This window comes from Poromitra crassiceps (assembly GCF_964638095.1).
Source record: "Poromitra crassiceps genome assembly, chromosome: 23".
NCBI classification, from domain to species: domain Eukaryota; kingdom Metazoa; phylum Chordata; class Actinopteri; order Beryciformes; family Melamphaidae; genus Poromitra; species Poromitra crassiceps.
This window is the reverse complement of record NC_139639.1, coordinates 15009100-15024099: the sequence shown is the minus strand read 5'-3', so window position 1 is coordinate 15024099 and position 15000 is coordinate 15009100. Positions and strand designations below refer to the sequence as shown.

Genomic DNA, 15000 nt, shown 5'->3' with positions numbered 1-15000 from the left:
GGATTACTTGCTGTGGGTATGCAGCCTGCTTCTTCCCGTGGCCCTGGCTGTAGAAGGTAGGCTGAGCCATTTTACAGGGTTTTTTTTTACCACTACTTTTCCCTCAAGCAAGACGCACAATGAGGCTGTTCAGGCTGGATTGGATGTTTGAAAATCAAACTCCACACAATCATCATCTGCCGTTGTCAGGAAGAAAACCATTGTGTAGGAATGGAAAGTTAAGCATGAGGAGCGTTTTAACATTTTCAGTTAAAGGTTTTGTTGCATTGCATGAATCTGATCGGGGGCGAGTCTGTTCCATCAGTTCACACAGCAGACCAGGCTGTATTTTGGGTGGTGAAATGGCCTCGGTGTGAACCACTGTTTCATTCATGTTTGGGTTAATCAAGGCTGTTAGTGTAAATGCGGACCCGCTCTGGTAAATTGGCAATTCTGATGAGTAGCCTTTATATCAATCTGCTTTGTACTGTGATATGCTTATAATCAATGCATCATTCACCACCATGTATCAACAGCACTCGCAACACAGCCCAGTCCCCCCCCTCTGTGTGTGTGTGTGTGTGTGTGTGTGTGTGTGTGTGTGTGTGTGTGTGTGTGTGTGTGTGTGTGTGTGTGTGTGTGTGCGCGTGCGTGCGTGCGTGCCCTGATGACATCCCCTGTGTGTTTCCATTGCGGCCAAGGGACTGCCCTGTTGCTATTGTCCCCTTTGTTGTCACACCCGCCCGTTCAGCGAGGATGCCACCTGCCCCACCTCCCGTCACCTGCACCTCAACATGCTGCACCTCCCCACCCTCAACATGCTGCACCTCCCCTCACCCACACCTCAAACATGCTGCACCTCCCCTCACCCACACCTCAAACAGGCTGCACCTCCCCTCACCCACACCTCAAACAGGCTGCACCTCCCCTCACCCACACCTCAAACATGCTGCACCTCCCCTCACCCACACCTCAAACAGGCTGCACCTCCCCTCACCCACACCTCAAACAGGCTGCACCTCCCCTCACCCACACCTCAAACATGCTGCACCTCCCCTCACCCACACCTCAAACAGGCTGCACCTCCCCTCACCCACACCTCAAACATGCTGCACCTCCCCTCACCCACACCTCAAACAGGCTGCCTCACCTCCCCTCACCCACACCTCAAACAGAATGCCTCACCTCCCCTCACCCACACCTCAAACAGGCTGCCTCACCTCCCCTCACCCACACCTCAAACAGGCTGCACCCCCCCTCACCCACACCTCAAACAGGCTGCACCCCCCCTCACCCACACCTCAAACACCTCCCCTCACCCACACCTCAAACAGGCTGCACCTCCCCTCACCCACACCTCAAACCTCACCCACACCTCAAACAGGCTGTGCTCCATCACCATGCATTAAGGGCAGCTTCTCACCACGGGCCGACTGGGCGTTCCTCTCCTCTCCTGGCTTTTCCTCTCCCCTCTCCTCTCCTCGTGCGTCTCCTCTCCTCGTCTCCTCCCCTCTCCTCTCCTCGTGCGTCTCCTCCCCTCTCCTCTCCTCGTGCGTCTCCTCCCCTCTCCTCTCCTCGCGTCTCCTCTCCTCGTCTCCTCCCCTCTCCTCTCCTTGCGTCTCCTCTCCTCGTCTCCTCCCCTCTCCTCTCCTCTCCTCTCCTCGTCTCCTCCCCTCTCCTCTCCTCGCTTCTCCTCTCCTCGTCTCCTCCCCTCTCCTCTCCTCGCTTCTCCTCTCCTCATCTCCTCCCCTCTCCTCTCCTCGTCTCCTCCCCTCTCCTCTCCTTCCCTCTCCTCTCCTCGTCTCCTCCCCTCTCCTCTCCATGCATCTCCTCTCCTCGTCTCCTCCCCTCTCCTCTCCTCGTCTCCTCCCCTCTCCTCTCCTCGTGCGTCTCCTCTCCTCGTCTCCTCCCCTCTCCTCCCCTCTCCTCTCCTCGTCTCCTCCCCTCTCCTCTCCTCCCCTCTCCTCTCCTCGTCTCCTCCCCTCTCCTCTCCTCGTGCGTCTCCTCTCCTCTCCTCGTCTCCTCCCCTCTCCTCTCCTCCCCTCTCCTCTCCTCGTCTCCTCCCTTCTCCTCTCCTCGTGCGTCTCCTCTCCTCGTCTCCTCCCCTCTCCTCTCCTCGTGCGTCTCCTCTCATCTCCTCGTCTCCTCTCCTCTCCTCTCCTCGAGTCTCCTCTCATCTCCTCCCCTCTCCTGTCCTGTCCTGCAAGGGAAATATTGGTATTCATCTTGGATGCCTTCCTTCCTATGATGATGAATACCAAAGGTGGCGTTGGGTTGAGGTAGCACACAGTGCTGCTGTGGTCTGCGGACGCAGAGCAGAGGATGCGGATCAGTCCCGGGCCCGGCGGCGCCACAGGACACACATGTGAACCCATGTTTGATGACAAGTGTGTATGAAAGGTCAATGGCTTAACAAGTAGTGTGACGCCATGTTGATCTGAGTGTTGCTTCAGGCAGCAGCCCACCCCGCACCACCACCACCACCACCACCGCGTCCTTCACTCACAGCCAGCAGCCAGCAGCATCCTCCTCCTCCTCCTCCTCCTCCTCAGAGCTCCATCTCTCTGCCTGCCTCCGTCTCTCGGTCCAATCTGCCTCTCCTGGACCGTGGCCAGCTCCAGCCCTCATCAATTCTGGTGTCAGCAAGTAAATCAATGCAGTGGCAGCGGCCCTCTCCGGGTCCCAGCGGGCCCTCATGGCCCCGATGATCGGCCTGTTTCCAACCCAACAGCTCCCAGTTACTCAAACGCGCCGAGGTTAACTCATGTTTGTCCTCTGAGGATCGACATGAAGGGCGGATGAGCGCACGAGTTTGAACGTGGGAAGGGAGGGGGCGCGATGAGGTCGCGCTTTCCACTCGCTTGGATGTGTCGTCGTTTAGCTGCTTACTCTGTGAATTTCAACACATGGCTTGAGTCTCCCGATTTGTTTTTCGGATTGTCAAGTGTTTGCGCGCGTGATGGATGGTGTGACTTGGATCGCAACCTTAAGTACATTCTCATGTGCAGCGCGTACCAGCGATTACACATCTCTCCCGTTCTCACCCGCAGACTTCCAGTAAAACCTTCAGCGATGAAGTGTTAATGTAATTTACAGTGCGAGTCTTTAGTGTACAGTTTAAAAGCTCATAAAATAAACGGATTACGACTTGGAAAACATTCTATAGGAGTCGTCGAGCGTGGGGCGTGATGTAAGGAAATGCACTAATAACTGCCTTTTCAGTACGGCCTTTGCGATCGCTCGAAAAGCAATAATGAATTTCCACATCAATAGATCTCCATCCTCCTCTGCCTTCTCGCTATACATCAGAATGTAAACACGAATAATTATCTATTGACCCGTAAGAGCAGATGCAAGCGGCCCCGCCTGAGGAGAGATTGAAGTAGGTCAGCTTGACTTGTTTAAAAAAAATCTGCTCATCAAGCATCAAACAGAGCATGGCCCTGGACTGTACATGTGCTCTGCAGAGAGAGATGGCCCTGGACTGCACATGTGCTCTGCAGAGAGAGATGGCCCTGGACTGCACATGTGCTCTGCAGAGAGAGATGGCCCTGGACTGCACATGTGCTCTGCAGAGAGAGATGGCCCTGGACTGCACATGTGCTCTGCAGAGAGAGATGGCCCTGGACTGTACATGTGCTCTGCAGAGAGAGATGGCCCTGGACTGCACATGTGCTCTGCAGAGAGAGATGGCCCTGGACTGTACATGTGCTCTGCAGAGAGAGATGGCCCTGGACTGTACATGTGCTCTGCAGAGAGAGATGGCCCTGGACTGTACATGTGCTCTGCAGAGAGAGGTGGCCCTGGACTGTACATGTGATTCTGCAGAGAGAGGTGGCCCTGGACTGTACATGTGATTCTGCAGAGAGAGATGGCCCTGGACTGTACATGTGATTCTGCAGAGAGAGATGGCCCTGGACTGTACATGTGCTCTGCAGAGAGAGGTGGCCCTGGACTGTACATGTGATTCTGCAGAGAGAGGTGGCCCTGGACTGTACATGTGATTCTGCAGAGAGAGATGGCCCTGGACTGTACATGTGATTCTGCAGAGAGAGGTGGCCCTGGACTGTACATGTGCTCTGCAGAGAGAGGTGGCCCTGGACTGCACATGTGCTGTGCAGAGAGAGATGGCCCTGGACTGCACATGTGATTCTGCAGAGAGAGGTGGCCCTGGACTGTACATGTGATTCTGCAGAGAGAGGTGGCCCTGGACTGCACATGTGATTCTGCAGAGAGAGATGGCCCTGGACTGTACATGTGATTCTGCAGAGAGAGGTGGCCCTGGACTGCACATGTGATTCTGCAGAGAGAGATGGCCCTGGACTGTACATGTGATTCTGCAGAGAGAGGTGGCCCTGGACTGTACATGTGATTCTGCAGAGAGAGATGGCCCTGGACTGTACATGTGATTCTGCAGAGAGAGATGGCCCTGGACTGTACATGTGATTCTGCAGAGAGAGGTGGCCCTGGACTGCACATGTGATTCTGCAGAGAGAGATGGCCCTGGACTGTACATGTGATTCTGCAGAGAGAGGTGGCCCTGGACTGTACATGTGATTCTGCAGAGAGAGATGGCCCTGGACTGGACATGTGCTCTGCAGAGAGAGATGGCCCTGGACTGTACATGTGATTCTGCAGAGAGAGATGGCCCTGGACTGTACATGTGATTCTGCAGAGAGAGATGGCCCTGGACTGGACATGTGCTTCTGCAGAAATAGATGCACTCACTCAGCTACTAATTAACTGTTGCTTACAATTAGTCTGCTGTAGCCAGTTTAAGTCACCACTTTATCTCCAGTCCAAGTCAAATCTCGAGTCTCCCGTGTTTGAGTTCAAGGTTCAAGGTCCGAGTCACCAAAGAAGAGTCCGAGTCGAGTCCCCATTACCCGAGTCCGAGTCTAAGTCCGGAGTTACTGAACATGAGTGTGAAATGTGAAAGCGAACACACGTGCCTGTCCTTGCATTGAAATTAAATAATGTCACAGTATTAATATACCTATCAATACCTTATGCCAAAGTATTAATGCCTATTACACACACACAAAAACTGCCTTTATCAATTAACAAGTCCGAGACAGTCCCCGTCTCCAACTTCCGAGTCCGAATGCATGGATGCTCGAGTCCAAGTCCGAGTCATCAGTGCTTAAGCCCAAGTCGAGTCACAAGTCCCGAAAAGGAGTCCAGAACTCAACTCCACTACAACACTGACTGTTAGCTGTAAGCTCGGCTCCTCACAAGTCAAATCAGAAGTTTGACGTTTGAGTCAAAATGCCTATGTTGTATCTCCTCGTACGCCTATTTATAGGCACATTTGATCATCCGCGATCACTGAAGATGATGTTCGGCTCTTAATATTTCATGTCTTTGCTTGTTGGGGAGTGCGTGTCAGAGTAATACAAGGAGAGCTGCCCCTTTCATGATGCACCACCCGCTCTGGCAAAGTGAATAAAACATTAGCATGTGCGCTACGCTAGCTCCCAGAGCGCACGGGAGAATGCAGAGAGCTGTGTGGCATTTTGGCTCCGGTGATCAAAAACAGTAAATGCCACGGGTGGTGATGCTCTAGTCTGAGGACCAGTTCCCACTGGAGCGTTGTTTTCTTACCCCAGGGGCGGACCCACTCCAGCAGCGACGCCTGCTTTATGGCAGAGGAGAGGGGGAGAGGGGGGGGGAATGCTGGATTTGAGTTATAGCAGCAAGGGGATCTCACAGGCACAGTAAACTTCACAGGAGATGGGAACTGTAGAACAAACGGGATACTTTTTCGATCTAAACCGGTTTCTGGGAACCAGCGAGTTGTCAATAATACACTTTGGTAATAAGAGACTCGACCATGTATTTTTAGTGCATTACAGCAGCTCCTGACTCCGATCACTGCTGGCTAAATAATTAATACTAATAATTGCGTAAACAGAATATGATTTATTAATCTCCTTAGGGAAATTCTCTTTCTGTCCTGCTGCACCACGGGGAGGTCAAAGGTCAGGTCCAGAAAGGCGACCGACCTGGAGCTGGTTTGGTGTCTCTCTCAAAGACACTTAAGCATGGCTTGAACGGATAGGTCCCACGGGTGCAGGGCGATCACACGCGACCCCCCCCCCCACCCCCCCCCGACACACGCTGCCCTACATGTGCTCCGCGTGTCGTGCGTGACCCAGGCAGGTGAAGCCGGTTTAAGAGCGCCTTCTAAATCTCAGGCTGTCAGTGTCAGAGTGTCGTCTGACTCTGTCGCCTGCGGGCGCTGGGGGCGAGAGGAGGGGTCCGGATCACACACCCCCTGCTGGATACAGACCTGTACTCATTATTGGATTATTCCTCCTCGGCCTCGAGAATGATGAAAAGCCGTTGGCGTTTTTCTGATGCACATGTAGTTCAGACTGTCACCATTGATTATCCCTTGTAGTACGTACAGTTACCTCCAGCTCACTGTCTATAGCTACATAGGTGATTCTGAATGGACCAGACCAGATACTGATCTATTCGCTCGATCAAAGACGAATCGACGACACACAGGCCAAGGATATACTGTTGACCGAATAGTCATCTGTAGACTATTTAAAGCAGTATGTAGGCAAAATATTGTATCAGCTGCCATTATGGCCCCAAGGCAATACTGCATCCCTTAGAAAGACAAGGCTAGAGGTAGGGCTGGGCGATAGGCCGATATCATATAATATATCTCATTGATCATATAATATCGATATTGTGATGTGAGACGTTATATTGTGAAATAACTTCAATGTTACTTCTTCCTGGTCTTAAATTACATTTTCTGAACTTATTAGCCTGTTGAGTAACAACGATTGGCTTTACCTGCTCATCATATCCACATTGATTACACAGTGAGGGATGCACAATATATCGACAATCATATCGGTATCGGCCGATGTTAGTCATTTTTTAACATAGCGCATCGGTCCGATGTTGCAATGTTAATATTGGTTATCGGTATCAGCCATCATTTTCACATTGAGAGGAAACGGATGGGCTTTTCCAAATGTTTTGGAAATAAAGAAATCCATCACTTTTTCAAATTCACTGTTTACATTTGTTTTTCACTATGTGTACGACATTTGATTATCATAGAAATGTGTTTTTATACAGATCATATCGACATCGGCAAATATCGGTTATCAGCCATACGGGCAATGTTAATATTGGTTATCGCTATCGGCCAAAATCTTCATATCGGTGCATCCCTAGCAGTCACATTAATGATTAATGATCATTACTCGTTTTCAAAATGTTCTTACAGTAAGTATCTTATGAAAGCTGGAATACAATACCTCCAAATATCATCACATCATCGAAAAACCCAGGTATTCGCTCTAAAATATCATGATATTTAATTCTGTCAATATTGCCCAGCCCTATATAGTTTGTGTGTCTTTATTTTGCAGTGCAGCCTCTGTGGTTCATCACAGGACGTGCGGTTTGTTTACATACAAGGAGACCCCACCCCCCTCGCTTTAGCACAGTTAACGACGACGTGCGAGCAAATGGCACCCAGCAGGCCTTCGTGTCACTGAGTCCTTGTGGGGGAGAAAAAGGTGTAATTGTTGCCAGTAATTACGCTTCAAGAACAACAGTGGAACAATGGAGGACAGTCGGCTGTATATATTGAGCTTTAAGAGGGCCGGTGCTTCAGATCAGACGCACCTCTTCAGGCTTCATGAACTCACAGATGACAGCTGATCGACAGCTTCACACACACACACACACACACACACACACACACACACACACACACACACACACACACACACACACACACACACACACACACACGCACACACACACACACACACACAATGCCTATTGATGCCTCTGTTTATTCTTCGCTTGTCGTCCGATTGTCTCGGCCTCTCTCGCACCGCGCCACAACGTCGTAAACAGATAAGGGGGGAGGGGGGAGGGGGCTTGGGAGACCCCCCGCTAAGAGGACCTGTTGCTCGGAATCGACACCTCTCAGCCGGTTGACAGACTGGCCCGGGTCTCCAGTGATGCACACAGATGGGAAATTCATGGTTCTAAACCTGCGCTAGTTAATGGAATATTTTCCACTGACAGACAGACGGGATCTTAGAGGACGTCTGCTACCGCAAATTAATAGAGAATAGAAGGGCCGTTTGCACGTGTCACACACTTTTTTATTGTTTTTGTATTGTTTTTTTTTGGGTGGTGGGGATGAGAGAGCTTTAATTAGGCCCATCACAGATCTGTTGTGCTCGACACACGACGTGTGCGTGGGAGGAGGTGATGAAGGAGAGCGAGAGAAAGTCTTACCTGCATCCTTCAGAAAGTCTTACCTGCATCCTTCATAAAGCAGAAAGGACTTCTGTGTGGTCCTTAATAATGTTGTGTAATGGTGTGTGTGTGCGTGTGTGTGCGTGTGTGTGTGTGTGTGTGTGTGTGTGTGTGTGTGTGTGTGTGTGTGTGTGACGTGTGTGTGTGTGTGTGTGTGTGTCTTCCTCCCACCACTTAATTAAAGTTGTTACACTTTGTCACCCTCCTCCTCTTTGATTTGCAGAAACCCTAATGGACAGTCGGTGGGCAACCACAGAGCTGGCCTGGACCACATTCCCGGAGAGTGGGGTGAGTGCGTGTGCGTGTGTGTGTGTGTGCGTGTGCGTGCGTGTGTGCGTGTGTGTGTGTGTGCCTTTTTTTTTCCTCACAGCATTTGTTCCATTTGCTTGTTAACAGAGCCCACTCTGCGGGCCTTGGAACAGCACGCCTCCCGCTGCTTAATATCTTTGTTTACGCAGTGTATGTTTGCTTTCTTGGATACTAAGAACAAATGAGAAACACACACCGTGTTCACAATGCTTCACTCACTCACTATTCCCCATGGAGTTAGTTAGTGTTTATCATATAGTGAACTATATGGGGAATTATCAATTATGAGTTTCAGACACTACCTCATTCTTCTCCTCCTTCGGCCAACATGACTGATTTTGCATAGTGGTATATGGGAGAAACTGTAGAAATGTCAGTGCATTGTGGGTATTTTATAGTGGATATAGGGAATCAAATGAACAGTCGAGAATTCGGACACTAGTAAAAAATGGCAAACACACTATATAGTCCACTATTTCTGTAATAGGAAACGGTCTCGAACAGGGCTTGACACTGACACTTTTGGAAATGAACCACATACTTAGAAAATTTTGAAATGAGAAAACTCTATATCCAGTATATCTATAGAATCTGTGCGTAGCCGTAGCGGACCCCTACCTAAAACAAACAAACAAACGAACCCAAGCAAACAAATCAACCCCCCCCCCCCCCCACACACACACACACACAGTATGTAAGAAGCTATTAGGCTCGCTATACCTCGCATGTCTCCCCATGAGAGATGGCTAGATAATTGAAAGCATGTGTGTCTTTTTATAATCCGGGCCCAGGAGCGCGTTACGGGTAGGAATTAGGCTTTTTCGTGGTTGATACCCCCCATAGGAACGAGGAGAAAATAAAACAACATGAATTTGACCCCGGGGCTAACAGCCTTGACAGACCTCCCCCACTCCCGGCCAGTGTAATTTGTCTCTGCTACGTGAGCGCAAAGTCAGTCAATGGAAACGGTGGGTTGCCATGGAAACGATCTCCGGCAGGCAGCCCGGCTCCTCGCGCGCTACCAGGCCCGACTGTGAATGTCCCGACAGCCATGAAGTCATATGTCAGAGGAGGCCGAGGCAGCCCCTCTCCTCCTCCCTCGTCTGACAAGCCCATACGTCTGCGCCCGGCAATTATCATATTTGTCAGCTAGTGCGTCAACGTGTTGCCGGCTGATTTACGACGCGTAAATGCCCACTCTCGGACTCATCGTTTGGGGATAAATTGCGCGGCGCGAGAGCTGGCGGGACGTGAGCGGAGTTATGCATTATTTTCTTCCAGTTGAAATAATCAATTTCTGGGAAGCTCATTTGTTATGGAAATGAAGCATTCAGTCCACAGGGGAATTAGGGTGCGGAGAGAAAAAAAAAGAAAAAAAGATTGACTTCTCGCAAGGTTATTTCCTCGTGGAGAAAACGTATTGACCGATGCGCCCCGTTAATAATCTGGATACACCTTTTGCTGTAAAGTGGGTGAGTGCAATATTAGTTACACGGACTACTAGTGCCCAAGAATAAAGCTTTGAATAAAGCTTTGAATTCAAATAGTCTCTCAGTGTTTCACACAGAATTCAAATCAGGCGAGTGCCTTGGGCCGATTTTTGTGAATATCGAATATGTGAATACCGTATGTGATTTTTTTGCACAGTCTTGCACGGTCTACCCTGCTGCCAGGTCTGACCCTCATTTTGCTGCTTTGCTTACTGTACATTGCACCTTGGCATGAGACAAAAACTGTCAGCTGCTGTTATTTTAGTGGCAGCATCGTGGGGCTTTTATTTTGAAAAGAAAATGCACAACGCATGCAATGGGAAAAGGACAGAAACTAATAGTGAACAGCATATCAACCTCTCAGTCCTTATTCATATACTGTACTACTAATCATAATGTAATGTATACAACATTATTCCCACACGTATAATATCCCTGGGCAAACCGCCCAAGTAAAGTCTATGTGTGGGGAAACACTGGTCTCTGATTCATTCAATATTGATGTACAGACAGGAATATCAACATTCTTACATCACTATTTTGAATTTTCAAAGCTACTGTAAATGTCCAGAGAGGTTTTTTCAGTCCTAGGCATATAACTAGATGGGATGCAAATATCTGCACTTGTGCTGGAGGAGCAGGCATGTAAAATATATAAGTACCGTTATATTCTGCATATCCCACTTAACCTGAAGTGCTCCAGAGTGCAGTCATGATCACATTGCACATCACACACTTGCCTTTTTAATAAATAACGCACTGTTTGCATTATATAATAACCACTTGGATATATGGAAATGTTTCCATTTAAAATGCATACTCTCATATATCTCTCTCTTAGTAGAAGTAGGAAATGTATACCTTATTTATGAACCAGCCTTCCTGGTGAGGCGGTTTTGAGCGATATATGTGCGAGCAGCACTGCATTGCATCCTAAAGATCTGCCACAGTCTTCAGCTTATTTACTAGCTGCTGTCAGTCCTCCATGATAAAGGCCTTACCAATACAAGACATTTGTGATGGTTTGGACTACAGTACCTTTTTTCTTTTTTTTTCAAACCACCAACATCTAATCACATCACAGTCAGACCCATTAGTCAAATAAGGCATAATGCGTGAAATATGTCTTAATGGGAAAAATATATTCTATTAATAGTGCATAATGATTGGAATTTTCTGAATGATTCATGCAATTAGAAGCATTTTAGTTGCAAATTATACCACCCAGGGCACACACAGCGGAACAGGCTTTTAAACGTGTGTGTGCATGTCTTGCATTTTGATTATGAATATTATATATTCCACACATCTGAACATTTGAATTCTTTCTTTATTCTTTATTCGGATACCCATTAGCCTCCACTACAGCGGTTGCTAATCTTCCTGGGGTCCCCATAAAACTATACAAACACTAACAGCATGCAGACATACAAACATCGACTGGCACTCTGTCAGTCTAGACAAAAATTCCATAATTGAATGCCCTCTGTGCTTGTTTTGGATTAGGTCATGCTGCATTTGATATGACTCAATACTAATTAATAGTTGTAAATGAGTTTCTGGAGGAATAGGAACTAATACTTGCATTAAAGCCCCATTGTGTCGTTTTTCTATTTGGGGAAACTGCGCCCCCACAGTTACAGATGTAATAAATACTCCACTTCCCTGTTTGTACGTTCAGATATCAGCTTTATTTGACTGTTTCTGCTTGTACTCTCTACTTTGCTTACCTTTCTGTTTTAATAACTGATTCGCTGAAGAAATAGCTCCAAATATTGCCGGTTGTCTTACAGTAATGAGAGAAGTAGCTCATCACACCGCTAATCAAACTAGCAAGCAAAACACGTTTCACTTCCTATACATACTTCACAATAAAAGCATAGCTTTAGTTTGTCAGCGGAAAACCTTTAATTTGAAGGAGGCAACCACCAAAAATACATAGTGCAGGAACAGGCCTTCGGAGAGCGGGGGGAGCGTTGTAGGAATGACAGCCACCATTCTCCCTATTAGAAGTCACTGACTGTACCATCAAAATGATTAAAAAGCTGTTATATTACGGTTAAAATAAATGACCTAATGGGGCTTTAAAATAAATAATATGAATCCGTAAGGAATTAAAATGTCAAATTTTTCACACTTCAAATTAACCTACTCTTTTCTCATTGTTCTTCATCATCTGCCATCAGTGCATAGTAGTTTCACTGCTGTCGCGTCTTCCTCTGTCACAGTGCCTCTCTGTTGTCTCCACAGTGGGAGGAGGTGAGCGGCTATGACGACTCCATGAGCCCCATCAGGACCTACCAGGTGTGTAACGTCCGGCAGCCCAACCAGAACAACTGGCTGCGGACGGACTGGATCCCCCGCCGCGGCGTGCTGCGCGTCTACACGGAGCTCAAGTTCTCCGTCCGCGACTGCGCCAGCATCCCCAACATCCCCGGGTCCTGCAAAGAGACCTTCAACCTGTTCTACTACGAGTCGGAGGGAGACACGGCCACAGACAGCAGCCCCCTCTGGAGGGAGAACTCCTACGTGAAGGTAGGCCGGGCAATATATCAATATTATATCGATAACATGATATAGATATTGTCATAGATTTTGGATATCGTAATATCGTGATATGGCATAATAAGTGTTGTCTTTTTCTGGTTATAAATGCTGCATTACAGTAAAGTGCTTTTCAGAACTACCAGACTGTTGTAGCTGTTCTATTATTTGCCTTTACCCACTTAGTCATTATATCCACATTACTGATGATTATTTATCCAAAATCTCATTGTGTAAATATTTTGTTTATATTATTTTCCATATCGCTCAGCCCATGTACTGTTCAGTAACTTGTTAAATAATCTTAATAAAAACCAAGATGAAAAAGAATCGTGCTAAGATCGTGCATGGTGATATTTCTGCCATATCGCCCCACCCCCCTAACGTTGAAGGTGGACACGATCGCCCCGGACGAGAGCTTCTCCCTGCTGGAGGCGGGCCGCATCAACACCAAAGTGCGCAGCTTCGGCCCCCTGTCCAAGGCCGGCTTCTACCTGGCCTTCCAGGACCTGGGCGCCTGCATGTCTCTCATCTCCGTCAGGGTCTTCTTCAAGAAGTGCTCCACCACCATCGCCAACTTCGCCGTGTTCCCCGAGACGGCCACGGGTGCCGAGGCCACCTCCTTGGTCATCGCCCCGGGGGCGTGCGTGTCCAACGCCATGGAGGTGTCCGTCCCCCTCAAGCTCTACTGCAACGGCGACGGCGAGTGGATGGTTCCCGTCGGCTCCTGCACCTGCGTGGCCGGCTTCGAGCCGTCCGCCGACGACTTCCAGTGCCAGGGTACGTTGTATTTAAAAGAGATTTTCAACGGTTATTTAACGAAAACCCCTCCTTTATATGCGGAGCGCACGTCACCTCGGTCGGTGCCCTCGTCTCTGCGTTTATTGTGTGGCTCCTGAAAAGAGGGTGAAGGAGGGTGGAGGAGAGTATGAATTAATGAGCTGTTGCAGAGAGGAGCAGCATACAAATATTGTGCGAGCAGGACAGGAGGGAGAGAGAGAGAGATAGCGGCGGGGAAAGGCACAGACTAGAGAGAGATTTTTTGCGCGAGGAAAAAGCAGATAATGGCAGGGAAACGCTATTCGCCGGCCAGGGAAGAGAGATATTAAAGAGAGAAACGAGAGATGGGGAGAGTTAAGAGGTGTGAATTGCCAAGGCGGGGACAGAATCGGCAGCCAAAAGGAAGAGAGGAGGAAGAGGCGGGGGAGGGGAGGGGAGGGGAGGGGAGGGGAGGGGAGGGGAGGGGAGGGAAGGGGAGGGGAGGGGAGGGGAGGGGGGGAGAGCTGCTGCAGAGAGGCGAAAAGAAAGACCGGGGGGAAGCAGTGTCTCTCTCTCTCTCTCTCTCTCTCTCTCTCTCTCTCTCACCTGGGCGTGAGAAATAGTGTCGAACACGCGTCGGAGACCTCATTCGTTGGCGTTTGGCGGCTCAAGGTTAAAAGCTTGCCGCCCGACGCCGCCTTGATAAAAAGCCCTGGGGGGGGGGCTTTGGCCAGCGGTTGTTGCGATGAGGAAGTGTAATTTCCTCCTCGGCCTCCCCGTTAGTTAATCTACAGGCGGCCACACTCATTAACACCACTCAGGCCAACGTGAGCCAACAGCGCCACGCTAGCATTAATCACGCAGACATTTCATTTCTGTTACCATCGGCCCCGCCCGCCCGCTCGCAGCCAAACGCCGCACGAGGTGGAGAGGAGGGAGGGAGGGAGGGAGGGGCAGAGGAGAGGAGGAGAGGAGAGGAGAGGGGAGGGAGGGAGGGAGGGAGGGGCAGAGGAGGAGAGGAGAGGAGAGGAGAGGGGAGGGAGGGAGGGAGGGAGGGGCAGAGGAGGAGAGGAGAGGAGAGGGGAGGAGAGGAGAGGAGAGGAGAGGAGAGGAGAGGAGAGGAGAGGGAGAGGGAGAGGAGAGGAGAGGGGAGGGGAGGGGAGGGGAGGGGAGGAGAGGAGAGGAGAGGGAGAGGAGAGGGGAGGGGAGGGGAGGGGAGGAGAGGAGAGGAGAGGAGAGGGGAGGAGAGGAGAGGAGAGGAGAGGAGAGGAGAGGAGAGGAGAGGAGAGGAGAGGAGAGGAGGGGGGACAGAGAGACAGAGGGAAGACCTGAGTGTATCCAAATCAGGGAATCATCACGCCCTCCAAAGAGGTTAATGGGTTGACGAAAGAGGAGCGAGGTGATCCAGCCGCCTCCTCCTGATAGATAGATAGAAGAAAACAAAACAAAAACAAAACAAAATGGCGGCGCAGAGGCTTAATAGAAAAAAATAAATCAGATTAGCGAGAGCGCGCGAGGCCTTAAGGTCTCGGTGAATTATGAGGGGAGAAATCTTATCTTTCCTTGGCTTCTTATGGCACGGGTTGTTAGAGCGACATTGTGGGGCCATTAG

General features: G+C 49.6%; 1 protein-coding gene across 1 annotated transcript in view; it reads left to right on the top strand.

Moving 5' to 3' along the window:
* The window catches only part of ephb3a (eph receptor B3a), a gene marked incomplete at both ends in the record, with an annotated part of 42576 nt that overhangs the window by 8 nt on the left and 27568 nt on the right, over positions 1 to 15000 (top strand). Inside the window, 4 exon segments of the mRNA XM_083658915.1 lie at positions 1 to 56; positions 8510 to 8574; positions 12336 to 12620; positions 13022 to 13409. The exon segment at positions 1 to 56 is cut by the window's left edge and continues 8 nt beyond it. Of these exon segments, the coding sequence (XP_083515041.1) occupies positions 1 to 56; positions 8510 to 8574; positions 12336 to 12620; positions 13022 to 13409 (794 nt within the window).